This window comes from Phalaenopsis equestris, unplaced genomic scaffold, assembly GCF_001263595.1.
Source record: "Phalaenopsis equestris unplaced genomic scaffold, ASM126359v1 Scaffold001146, whole genome shotgun sequence".
Classification (NCBI taxonomy): Eukaryota; Viridiplantae; Streptophyta; class Magnoliopsida; order Asparagales; family Orchidaceae; genus Phalaenopsis; species Phalaenopsis equestris.
The window spans coordinates 273182-287556 of record NW_018165585.1 but is presented as its reverse complement, the minus strand read 5'-3'; the positions used below and the strand labels follow the sequence as shown (position 1 = coordinate 287556).

Below are 14375 nucleotides of genomic sequence, written 5' to 3'. Positions count from 1 at the left end.
GATACTAGCACTCACTCTAGAGTTCCCTTGATTCCTTTCTGAGATAATACATACCGGTTCTTACATGTTCTCACAACAAATTTTAACATCTGGATTGGCCAAATCAAGACGTAAATGAAATGCATGGATTTAAATCATCAAAACTTCTTCCATCATTAAAGATCAATACTCTCCGCAACTTCCATCCAAAACTTAATTACATATCATTTTAAGAAGAAAGATAAGAAAAACTACTCAGAATCTATGGAGAAAACAAAACCACACTTTAGTTTAAAAGAAGAAATAATTTTCAAACCAACAACAAGTCTCGATTAAAACCAAAAGTAATCTAAAACAAAAAGATAAAAACTTATCTCAAGTCCTCCACCAAACTCTTGAAGTTCTTTTGAATCTCTTCTCTTTTATAATCACTCAACACAAAATAACAAAAGGTTAAAGTAAATAAAAAGTGATTCCTGAAAATCTCTCCGAACTAACTCCCCACAGAAGAACTTTCAAAACTTGCCAATCATTTCAGGACTCAAACTTTTTTGGACCTTTTTGGGACTCTTTTCTACGTCCTCTCTTCTTTCTTTTATAGTTTTCCAAGAGCCGCCTTGGGATCTCTTCAAAATGTGTCCTGATTCGATGTATTTGCCCAAGAGACGCATCCTTTCATGATAATTTTTCACCTATTAAGCCAATGGGTGCCTCAAAAACCTCTTTGAAATTCGTGAAAACTGATTTTACTCATCTAGTAACTGTAACTGGCGCTTAAGCGTGGGGTCTCGGCGCTTAGGTGCGGCCTTCTCTGTTTAACCTGCGCTTAAGCGCCGAATCTGATGCTTAGGCGCCAAAACTCTTTTGCACAATTTTTCACATTTTTGCTCCAAATTTGATCCTTTTTCACTCCTTTAAGCATTTTTTTCATTTTTACTTGTATCTGCAAGAAAAACACAAAAATATCTTCCATTAAAGCGCAATATCTCAAAAATAGGTATAAAAATGTGTCTAAAAACACTATATATTTTAGGTGTATCAATGATCAATTGAACAATATAATAGGTTCAAATGAACTCAAAATATTTCAAAAAGATTTAAAAGGTTGTTAGGGATTGCTCCCCAAATACTTTTATAGTCTTTTGAATATTTTGAAGGACAATTGGACTTACTATACTTTGTTCCAGAAAATCATCCATTAAAACCTTTAGAGACTCATCAAGTTATGACTCAAGGTTTGGTAGTTATACCTTCATCTATCCTTGCAATTTATTTAAATTTCCTGCAAAATTATATATACATGTTGTAAGTTCTTATCTTTCAATGGGAGCAGTGTGAAGAAGACAAATACGCTTTTACAGTTTTATTTAATTTTTGTCATTTATTTACTACAACTTACTCTTGCTTTAAAACATTGTACATGCTTACTTTACCTGCAAAATAAAACAAGCTTTCCAAAATCGATTGACTTTTTTAAAATTAAACAAGATTTTCAAAACCAAAATAAAAACAATAATTTCATAACACGTCCTTTTGAATTTACAGGAGTCCCTTGGATAAGGTAACCCACAGTTGCTAACGAGATCTCCCCGGTTTAAATATGTTTAACAACTCGTTTAAGCTAAGTAATTCAAAAGAAAATAGTGGTGCCAAAATGAGGGAACAGTGGGATCCTAATCAGTGGCGCTCTAATCAACTTTAACCCCCCTCCCCATGATTGAACTTAAACTTGTCATTTAAACCAGTAAACTTTAAAACTTTAGGATTGCTACTTCGCTGAGGAGCTCAGAGCTAACTCTGTGGGCAACCTTCTACAACAACACAAGGATCTACAACAACAAATCTTTCTTTAGAATTAAACAACCCAAACCATAGGACTTTGAGGTTTTCCGCTTAGTGCGACATAAATTCTCAACTCATCTTTAGGTCTTTTGCACAATCATGTTATGCAATATAAGCTCTAAATCGTCTTAGGACTCCGAGATTGTTGTTAATCACGACCTAAATCTTCATATATTTCATGCTATTTATACGATCATCACACAAATGTAAACCATAACTACTAAAATTGGCGGAATGAAACATTTGATAATTTTCTTCTTGAAATTGAAGCCAAACCATAAGATAACTTCAGAATTCATTGAGGTTCTCCGCAGAATCTGTGACAACCCCTAGATTTTCTTCTTTTTGATTCCACAGAAAATGTTCAAAATTTGAGCCTCTTCATTTGACACTCCTTGGTCCAATCTTTGAAAAATATTATTCTTTGAAATTCTTAGAGACAATATTTTCTGATCTAAATCGAGAGTTCTCTTAAGAGACTTCGGTCATTTAAGATGTAATTGACTATAGGGGCTTGCCTCTATAGGGAGCTTTAAGAACCCAGATAATATAAACCTTGTCTAATTCTTTATATTAGATAGGGGATTTTGTCGGTCAATATAAAATAATTTTTTGCAAACTAAAACGAATGTCATAAATTCCTTAGTTTATTTAATCGAGCACCACCAGCAAATAGAGTATCTATCATTTGAGGTTGATAAATTGCTGCGGTGTAATGCTCGATCATTTAAAATATTGCAGATATGAGATCAGTTCGGTCTTATACTTTCAAAAATTAAAATATTACTTTTTCTAAATTATATATATATATATATATTAAAAAAATTTTAAAACTGGGCGTCAGGATATCCATTCCGGCAGCCAAAATTTTTTAATTTGGAGACCGACATTACCACAAAAGAAGAGGCTTCATCCTAAAAAAATACACATACTTATGCAAAAATATTACAAGATACTACTAAAAATTACATATATTACTGAAGAATGGCAACAATTATCATTTCAGGACGAAATACTTAATCCTCAAATTTATTTTCACATAGTGGGAAAATATCAAGTTGTCTGGATTTATGGAAACACTGATTCAAAACTCGTATCAGAATTATATAAATGTGGATTAATCTGAATGATGATCTAGAGTATGAAACTCTTCTGAAAGAATTATCAAAAGCCTATAATTGAAGCTTCAGATGCCTTTCATCAGGTAGTGAAACATTGAAATTTATATATAAAAATATATCATACTTATCCAAAATTAAGAGGAGGAGTTGTATCTCTTATACAACTTGGAATAAGTAGTGAACCTTACACTGCAAAATATAAACCTATGGAATTATTCCAGAGATCTACTGCTGAAGATCTATATCAGATGTGGTTAGAAACCAAGAAAATAGATGCCACAAATATTTGGGGTTTTTTATTCGTCATAGCAATTATTTATTGACAGTTATTGCAAACAACCCACGAAAAGGGTGCATGAAGTTATGTATAAAAAATGGATTGCTATACTTAGTTGGAATAATGCAAAAGTAAAAAATTATATTTGTCAGAAACCACAAAAAGAAAAGATACACAGATGTATGTATTGTTAGGAGAAAGATATAATACATGAAATATGATTTAAACTTGAAGAAAGGTTCAGCGGAGTACAGATGCAAACAAAAGAAAATTAATGCAGAGGAATATTTTTAGAATTATCCTCCACTATTGACAAAAAGTATAATTAGAGCATCTTTTTAGCTCAAAATATCAACCATCGATGTTAGTGCACAAGAATATTCCTAGAATCATTTTCCTCCACCATGAAAAAGTAAAATTATTAAAGCATCTTTTCAGACCACAAGGAGAATAATTCAAGCTTCTTTACAACTCGAATAATTCCTGAAGATAGATGACATCCGTTCTATTTAAAGGGGACTTCCATAATTTGGAGGGACAACTTCTTCTTCCCTCCATTCTTTTTCTCTTCTTCTCCCTTAGCTGTAATATAATGTCTGTTGGCCACAACGACTAAATAATATCTTCCTGCTCAATGTCTGTAAGTTTATTTTTTAATGTACTAATGATTATTAATGTACTAATGATTATTATGATTCTACTGGTTTGTTTAAATCTATGTTTTATTCTGTCTTGATTCTTATCTTTTCTAGCTATGCATATGATAGAAAAGGAATTAATGATGTTGTGCTCTAAATCTCTGAAGTACTTACATAAGGTTGTGGTCTGTTAAGGACCTCTCAACTTTCTCTAGAAAACCACAGAGAAATGTGTAAGATGAACCAGATATTCTAAGATCAAACCATAGAATAGTAAGATATCAAAGCATGATAACATTATCTTAAATAATCTTTCAAAAGCGTAATGGACCCCTATACCGGTGGGATTCTGGAGAAGATAAGGAAATAAACGAGGCTTTGCAAAATAATTTAATTAATCAATGATTAATTAACTATCATAAAAGAAAAACTTCCATATAAGCAAAACTGTCTATAGGAGAAGTGGATCGGGCTTCACATTACTCAACAATTAGAACCAACAAAACGAGGGAGAGCTTGGCATACTTGTTAATCCAAAGCTAAAAATAATTTCTGATAAATGGTTAAACTCGAGTAACAAACAATTAATGCAAAATAAAGAGCAAAGGAGGATTTTAAGCTAAAGCAAAAAAACTAGTATATCTAAAAATAAGCTTTAAGCAAACTAATGATACTTTATATAGAACAGCTGCAGTGATCAAATAACTTTCAAAGAACCCGAAGATAACAATAATGAGCGCATAGAACAAAGGAAAATTGAATTATCGTTCTTCCCGGCCTTTCAAGAAATAAGACAAAACATTTTCTGTTTTTTTTTTTTAAGAAATATCACAAAGCTCCCATGAAGCCTCATATCAGTAAATAATAGAATAAAAAAATATAAAAAAAATGTAGGAATGTAAAAATATTTTAGAAAATATCACAAAACTTCTGACCGTACTTGATCTTAGTAAGCATCAAAGTGTTTAATATGACCACGATCAAGTATTTCATTCTAATTTTAATCATAATACAAGCAAATAACACAATAAAAACTATGGATAAGAGGGAAGAGGAGAGACTCATTTACCATCGTCGATGGAAGTCTTCGCCATTCCAGTGAGGGCTCCGCTAGGCCTTCGTCGGTGAGTGAGATGAGAGGACGAAGAAATGCTCATTTCGATAGAGAGAGGAGAGGAGAAAAAATATTACATCATCCGAAGTCCAATGATGACTCATCATGTGTCAAGTGAACCTCTCCATTTTTAACATTGGTCAATGTCGATGTATTACGGTGGGGCTCACCTAATACATTAAACTCCGGAAATAAATTTTGTACATAATTTGGATGTAATATTTTATCCTTGAAGAACCGCAGGATTTAGCCATGAATCCTACTCAGCATAAGTAGCCAAATCATCAACCATTTGTCCCTGTTGACATTCAGTCGCCAATCTCTAAGCCATTTTGTATGTTAAAGTTTTTTTTTTTCCTGATTCGATTTAATAAGGAAAAATTTAAAAATTCGGTCTATATAAATACGTAAAAATGGAGGGGTATATACGTAAATCTTTATGAGGGGTATATACGTAAATCTTTAAAAAAAAAAAAGATCAGATAAGGTTAAAACTGTATTTATTAGCCTGAAACTTTGGCCATTTTTCCCCGTCCAGCTGAATTCAATTATTCAAACAAAGGAACAAATAGTTTAGCCTGTCACTTCATTATACGCGTTCTGTAGCTGCCTGTTGACCTCTCTTCGCCGGTATCGTGACACGATCCCAAGATCGCAAGTCCGGAGCTCCTCCCCGCCGCCGCGGTAACGCAAAGGGGAAAGAAGGAGACATAAAAGGAGGACTTAGGTTTCCAATGAGGTCGATTGACAGGGGGCAGAAAAGGTTGCAAGAAAAGAATAAGAGGAAAGCCCTAGCGAAGAGGTTCAAGGGAAAAGGAGGTGAGGAGCGGTGATGGGGTCTTCTCTCTCCAACCTGACTGAGTCTAGCAATGCAGGCGATGGTGGTCCTGGACTCGGAGACATACCAGAGAGCTGCGTGGCCTCCGTGTTCATGCACCTCACGCCACCGGAGATCTGCAATCTTGCTCGTCTCAACCGAGCTTTTCGCGGCGCAGCTTCATCTGATTCAGTTTGGGAGTCGAAACTGCCCGGAAATTACGCTTCCATCCTCGAGTTTCTGCCCCCCGAGAGTTACCAGAACATTTCCAAGAAGAAGGACATCTTCGCAATACTCGCTCGTACTGTCTTCTTCGATGACGGCAAGGTTTCGCCAGCCACTTAACTCTTTTTAGGTTTTCTTTTTTTTTTCTTTTATTCTTGTTTAGGATTGCGTTTAGTTTTTCTGTTGTTGACGACGGTTGAGCGCCTTGCAGGCCGTCTGGCTCAGTCGGCTTACCTGTGGTGTCTGTGTTTCTGTCTCTGCTAAGGCGATGAATATAACGGGAATAGATGATCGGAGGTATTGGAGTTGGATTGCAACTGAAGAGTCCAGGTACGAAACGGGACTTATTGCGTCTGGTTTGCTTTAACGTTTGTTTAGAATTTTTAAGGCGTGTGTATTTGGAGTCTTTGTTGTTCTTGAGGCCTTTGTAGAGTGGTGTTTAGTTCGTTTTTGAGCAACTGAACCTTTTGTTATTTTTTGAAGCGGGTTTTCATTTTTGGATCAAGTTGCTGAATTATTGTGGACTATGTAGGAGCATTGACATTCTAAAACCCTGCGGTGGTCTATGGTAACAATTTTGGCAGCTTTAATAAATCTTATAAATTCCGATTTACTAAATCCTACCAATAATAGGATTTATAAATCTGTGATTTAAGGCAGAACTGAGAAGGAATTGAAAAGGAACGGGATTTACTAATTCCTGGATTTAAAATTTCCATATTATATATATATATATATAATATTTTTTTTGTTTAGCAAGATTTATGTTAAATCATACATAAATACGTTGCCAGACATTCCCAAGGGGCATTTACTGAATTTAAATTGGCTGAATAAGGTGGACGGTCAGTTCTGATGGATTTCTTAAGCAGTGCACCTCTTGTTAGAAACAGTAGGTCGAGAAAGAAGTATCAAATCCTTTATCATCTTTGGTGTCTTGTACATAAGAGACTGAGAATTTTCTTGCTTCTTGGAGTTGAACTTTTTTTTTTTTTATGTTATCTGGATCTAAAGTATTTAATATAAGATATATTGTATTGATGAGTGCATTTTTTTGCTTCAGTCTAGTTAATAAATTTTTAGTCATGTAAAGTACGTTTATACACTTATTATACTGAAGTTGTAACCATTTTACATATTAGTTTGGATTGGCAACTCTCATCTTTGTTGTCTCCATGTTCATCTTTGATGGGTGAGAGTGGTTTGTGAGGGCTCATACCACTATGCTTTAATATGACATTTTATTTATTTTGATGTCTTATTTTTGGTTTCTATCTTCCTTATATGGAGTACATTCATGTTGGAAATATGATTATTAGCTTATTGGCATTATTTTAATTTTTGTGCTACACCATGAAATTTGAATCTCATGCAACTATATCTCAATTTTTTTTTTTCAATCTAGATAAAGAAAATGAGTATTTTAATTACTTTTCTCTGTATATATTTCTTTCATCTTAACATTTTATTCTCATGCAACCATCTCTAAACCTTTTCTCTTGTTCTTCAAGAATTTAGATGTTTGAGTGTGACCCTGAAGAGGGATTCTTGATTATAATTTTTTTAATTTCTTTCACTATAGTTTGAATGCCTTTGATTTACTGGATTTGTGTTTAGGCATGGGGAAATTAAAGAAAGGAGTTCCTTAAGAGATGAAACTAGGAATTGGGCTTAATTACTATAACATTATAGTTGCATGATTTTGGATGATATAGTGTTCATTGTAATGCGAATGTTGTTGTAGTTCAGGAGAAGAGAAGTAACATAAGAAGAGAGAGTGAGAGGGTGGAAAAGGGATTAGTTGGAGAGCTAAGAGGAGCCACCAATTTAGAGAGAGAAAAATCAAGGGAATATATTTCAATTCATGATTAAATAATCTACGTAACAACCATTCAATCCCTTTTTAGAAAAATTGGGTTACAAGACAAAACCAATCTTAATTTAATTTTGATATAATTTAAATTTAGATAAATCGTAAAACTTATAATACAAAATTTAAAATAAAGATGATCTGAATTATCAAATAAAATAAAAACAAAATAAATTAAAAATAATAAATAATACTAGAATCTCTTAGAAATATTTTTTTTACTCTACGATAGATGTTGCTTATGGTTAGTGCGTATGTCCCACTAAATTATATTTGTCTCCTTGCATTATCTAGAAGCTTTAGGTTTTGTTGATTCTAAGTACAATTGGAGCATTGTCTTATATTAACTAAGAAAGTTTGTAAATACTTTTTAATTATCCTTTTGCATGAGAAAGGATGTTGTTTTAAACTCAATATCCAGGTTCCTTTAGTCTTCATTTGCTTGCGCACAAGGGCAATAAAATTTAATCATTTGTATTTTTGATTAATCATCTTATTTATTTTCTTTCCCCTTATCCCTTTTGGTTATCATTTTGTCAACCTCATTGCCCTCTCTAGAGCAATATGACCTTAAACAAATCAAACTATGAACGTACGTTAGCATCAATTTTGATAGAATTTGAACCATAGGGTCCCTCATGAGATCTTCGCAAGGCATCAATATGATGAAATTCAGTGGTGTCAACCAATCAACAAAACTTTTTTTGACAAATTGAAAATTCACAACTTCAATTTTTTTTTTTCTAATTTATATGGATTGCACCCAATCTAGGTATTTCAACATATGTTGAATCTATAGCTTATATAATTAGACAAATGATGTATGAGTTATGCAAAAAGGTCTAAATTCATGAATATTTTCTTATGATCTCAATTGCACACTTGTCATGCATTTATGCTTGGGTTGGGCACAACCTCACCTTGTTTGTTTGGATGGGCTACTTTTTTTATTCGATAAAATTATTTTAGGTGAATTATAATTTTGGTTGTTCTATTAAGTTTGACCAACCATTTATCTTCACAAAGATCCCTCAAGCATTGGTATATTTCAGGAGGGTTATTCTGGGATTTCATATAGGAACTCGATATTGTGATGGTGGAACCATTAAGATCAGTGTGAGAAAGTCCATGCAAGTTCAATATTGAGGTTTGAAATGATTGTTAGATGGCTATTGCTATTCAATGGAGTAGAGAAGAGAAACTATTAATGAAAAAATATAGAGTTGTTAATTTAGTTCGTTTTAATTATTTTTTTAGAGGATGTGTAGATCAATTGTAATATTACTTTTATTATGATTTCGAGTTAAAATTTGAATCATAAAAAAAAAAAATTGTAACATAAGTGTTATGATTCACATGTCACCTTATTAGATTGTGCATTTGCAGGAAGATTTATGCACTAGTTATAGCAATTATTGTTTTGGTCTAGAAATGAAATAAAAAGGGTCTTGAATACCAAACTTAAAAAAATATATTTTTTTAAAAGAGGGAACAATAATGGGGTTTTTTTAAATTTTCCTAAATATTATTTGTTCACTAATTGAGAACAACAATTAATTCCTACCTTTGCTTGAAAATTCCAATAGGATCTTTGGAAATAATAGCCATATCTAAGGACATTTTATGTAACATGTTATTTATTTAGGTGATATGAAGGATTCTTAATTTTTTTAAATGACTATATGATGTAAACCCTTAATTTATTCTACTTTATTGCTTTGGAGATCTATATATGACTTTAGGACCATTTTGGGCAGTTGAGTGATTTTTTTGCCAATTGTGTGTTTTATGTTGCATTTGTAACTTTGATAACTAACATGTAACATCTAAAAACTATTGAATTGGATTGTAGAGAAGAAAAAAAATTGCTAAAATATTGACATAGTTAAGATAGGATATTGGAAAGAATGCCATTGACAATAACACATTTTTAGGTCAACGCAAACATTAAGAGATTAAATTTTAGAGAAAATAATTTTAGATTAAAGCTCCCCCTGCGCCTCTATCTCCCTCCTTTAATTTGTGCTCATTTTTAATTGAAGATGTCAAATATAGTGAAAACTTTGGTCGAATATGTTTCAATTCATAGTTCATTATTTTATTACTATAAATAGGATATTTTGAAGTCAAGGATTTATTTAGAATGCTATTAACATTTAGTATTGAGATTGTTTTTATTTTTCTTCTTGGGGAAAATACAAAAACAAAAAGCCTTCATCCGACTAACTAGGGTCAGCTACATGAATCCTTTTTATCAATTGCGTCCCATTGAATGTCATATTTTCATTTAATTCTAATAAATTAAAATCATATTTTATATAATATGTCCAAGTCTTTCTAGGTATACCTCTCCATTTCTTAACAAAAGTCGAATCTAAACATCTACTCTCCTAACCGAATCATCAGATAGTCGACATTTAATGTGACCAAACCTCTAAAGACGGCTCTCTCTAATTAAAAGCTGCTAAGGTGATGGAAAAAAAAGTAGATTCCTCCATTAGAAGTGGCGTGGCCTAAAAAATTATATTATTATTATTATTATTATTATATCCGAAGAATTTGAAAGCCATTTTATGTAGATTGTTGTTTTAGGGTGTACTTATCTATTGTTCATGATGTTTCATTATAGTTTATCATCTTGCACTATTGCCATTGAATTTCCACCTAGCATCATCCTTAATTCTTTAGGAAAAAAATTATCATTCAATCACATTATCTCCTATAAATATCATTAACTGTTTTATAGGAAATACATTGACGTATAAGGATCAAAGTCTAAATGTACAATTTTGAAAATTTGTGTTTGCCTCTTTAGGATTTGAAGCTTGTTATTAGAAACATCTTAACAAAATTGAAGTTTAGTTGTTTTATCTACAAAGTTCAAAAAAAATAAAAAGCGTAAGTTTTCTCTTGTTTTCTTCTAAAAAACTCTTAAAATTGTTTGACTATATATGCTTCAAATCTATCTCTTCTGTGTTTTGTTTTCTACGATACTGAAATGAACAACTTGAATGTTAATTTCTGTCATTAAGATGTAACATTTGAGGATATATAATGAAAAAAAGCTGAGAGTTGGATTTCATCTTAAACCTTAAATTTTGTTTTATAAAAAAAGAAGCAATTTTCACGATGCTAATTAACCTTAATGCTGTTCATTTTTGTATCATGGAAGACACAACACATTTGAGATAGATTTGAAGCATTTATGGATACACAAAGTCAGGATTTATTTTAGATAAAAATGGGAGAAATTTCAATAGAAAAGAAAATTATAGAATTTTGTAGATATAACAAATACATAGATTTCGTTATTTTTTTGACATGTTTCGAATGTCATACTTCAAATATTAAATAATCTGCCAATACCTATCACAATTGCATGTTCAGTTTGATTTCAGTTAATAAATATTAGTTTGATATTTAAATGATATTAAAATCTAATAAATAGACTAAAATTAAGAAAAAAAATATGATTCATAAGTAATCCTAAAATTGTGCTACTAATTTAATAGTTTGAAAACTAAACACCAGCTACATCTAGGTCCACCACTACTTTATGACTAGCATAATATTAATCTACAAAACTTGTTTCATATCTTAAAATGCTTCTATACAATAAATTTGTTTCTTTTTCTTCTTTTTTTTGAAATATAAAAGTTAATAATAAATGATTGATATGGCGGCGAAATGTTCTGAACATTATAAGTGGCATAATATTGGTCCACAAAGCTTGTTTCATATTTAAAGATTTTTTTTTTTAAGATGGATTTATTGGGCATTTACATACTTTCCACACAATTCTTATGTATTTAAATATCTAACACCTAAACTTTCTTATATACATGCATTTCTCTAAAATCTTTGACATCACATAAAAAACCACTATTATTTTTTAAAAGTGGAATACACCTTTTCATCCATAAATTTATTACACCCCAGTATTTATAAATGTAAATATTAAGGTTTAGATGTTAGGTGTAAATACATAAGAATTGTGTGATATATATGTAAATTTTTTCTTCTAAAAATATGGAATTTTAATGATAAATGATTGAAATAGAAACCAAACATAAATACTGAAATGGTTTAATCATCAAAACCATAGAAGTTAAACTTCTGCTGCAGGAATGACGTCAAAATCAAATTTGAAACCCTTGGTAACAATGCCATTGAAAGTGCAGAAGCCAAATTTATGCTCGCTTTTATGGTGGTCTAATTCTATATTTTGACAGCGCATCTGTCATGCTCCTGCAGAAAAAGGGAACTAGAGTTTCTTGCCACATGACATCGCCATCAGGGTGAGAATTTGGCCATTTTTTGTGGCTTTCAGATGGATTGAGTCCATGAAGCTGTCCAAAATGATCTTAGGATTATTCTGACTGGTTTTTGCATTCATCTTCTTTCCAACTTGAATTTGAATTTAACCTTCTGCATGGCAAATAATTCATTCTTCTTGGCTGTTAAGTTAGTTCGAGGGTTGTTCTTTCCCAAACAATTTCTCCCATGCCCTCCATTTGTGCAGACAAGCTCCTTCCTCCCAACATTTCATGCTCATTCCAGATGTTTTGAGCTCCCATCATGACAAAAACTCAATATTTCTTCTTCACAGATAAGTGTTAATGTAGTCATAATGATCGAACACGCTAGAACTGCTAGAAAATGCATTCTGATCTGGGTTGAGTGCTTAACTAAGAAAACAATTTAGCTGTACTCTCCATAGGCATGTATTTTTAGAGTTTTATGATTCACAAACGATCAAGATACTTTTGAGCACTGTTTCCTCGGTATACTATTTGCTTGTCACTTAAAATAATTTTTGTTATTATTGTTGTTGTTATTATTTTACAATTCATGGATAGAAAGAATGCGGACTTATCGCTTGGCCCCATTTGTTTTAACATCCAGCGAGGAGGTCCCCTTGAACTAACTGACCCAAGGCACTTTTACAACAATAACTTCTGAAGTTTTAAAATTAATATTAGTCTCGAATATGATCTAAATCCAGCACCCGGCAGTTTTATTTTGGAGTCAAACATCAACTTGGCCAGTCAGAATAATAGAAATGTTATATAAGTAGGCCAATCAAACCTTTTCATGAATGCAAAAACCAGAATAATAGAAATGACTCATATACCAGAATTTTGGAGTCAAACATCAACTTGTCCAGAATAATAGAAATGACTCATATACCAGAATTTATAGAAATGACTCATAGAATAAAAATTTTGGAGTCAAACATCAACTTGTCCAGAATAATAGAAATGACTCATATACCAGAATTTGGAGTCTCTTGGAATGAAAATGTGTCTCTTGGAGATAAGTAGGTTGGGAGGGAGCGAGAGCGTGTTAGTAATTTTATCTATGGATTTTATCTATCTATATGATGTGTAATCCTATTTGTATGCAGCTGGACTCCTCTGAAATAGTGAGATTCGCCGCTCTGCTCTGAGGACGTAGACATCTTTATCGAACCTCATTAAATCTCTATGTTTTCTTCTGGATTTGTGTTAATTCTTGTTTTTTTTTTTGCCCTAAATTTCTCAACAATTGGTATTGAGTGAGGTTCTAGAGCGGAGGTGATCGGTGCAGGAAGAAGATTTGAGAAAGAAGTTTGAAGGCTAGGGTTTTCGACGGTTCAGAGGAAATTGGGCGAAGGTGTTTCAGCGAAGGAGGATTCGGTGATTGAGGATTGCGGTTTGCAGCAGTTTCACGAATCGTGCAAAGCGGCGAACGATTCGGACTCCAGGCGGCACTTTGGGGCTTCTTCAGTGACAGCAGGCAGGGAAAAAGTTCTCGCGAGGTTCTGATCTCACGACAACATAAGACTTCGGTTGTTTCGCAGAGGATCGCGACATTCTGCGAACAATTCGTGACCAGGATCTCGCGACAAGTGAAGCTTGCGGGCTCGACAATTTCTGCAACAACAGGCTAAGGCCTTGGATCGTGACAGGAGGAGTTTCGGAGGTTCGCGATCGGGATCTACGTGCGACAGAGGAGTTCGGCAACGCAGAGGCAAATTCGGCTTTGGTTTCGTGCGATCAGTTTGCAATTCGTGAATCGTCACAACAGCTTGCGGAAAGGAGTTCCGTGACAGCAAGAGGAAATCTATTCTTCGAAAGTCAGCGGGGCTTCGAGACGCGACAGTTCATGAACCTTTGCGGCGTTAGGCTAGGTGGAGTTCACGAACAAGAGTTCGCGTGCAGTTACCGTGAACAGGAGCGTCGTTTTGCAAATAGAGGAGTTGTTGACCTCATTTTTGTGAGGTCTTTTCTTCTCCTCCTTAGAGCCTAGGTTCTAGCTCTAGAAATTCCTATGGACCATCTTAGAAAACTAGAATTGAGACTCCCCCTTCTAGAAATTCCAGCCAATTCCTATTTTCCTTTGATGTCTAGCATCTTTGGCACAAGACCATCGTCTTATGAACGAGCGGTTATGGGCTATGTTGCGTAGATTCAAGGAAAATGTTCCAAATAGGACTTCAAGCCTTAGGAA

The 14375-nt window shown here is 33.2% G+C and overlaps 1 protein-coding gene across 1 annotated transcript in view; it reads left to right on the top strand.

Annotated features, from left to right (window-relative positions):
• The first annotated feature begins 5514 nt into the window (after window positions 1-5514).
• Window positions 5515-14375, top strand: part of LOC110033343 (F-box protein PP2-A15) — a 19018-nt gene continuing 10157 nt past the window's right edge. The window contains exons 1-2 of the mRNA XM_020737276.1: window positions 5515-6115; window positions 6225-6343. Coding sequence (XP_020592935.1) covers window positions 5804-6115; window positions 6225-6343 — 431 coding nt within the window. The 5' untranslated portion in view covers window positions 5515-5803. The remainder of the gene's footprint in view (window positions 6116-6224; window positions 6344-14375) is intronic.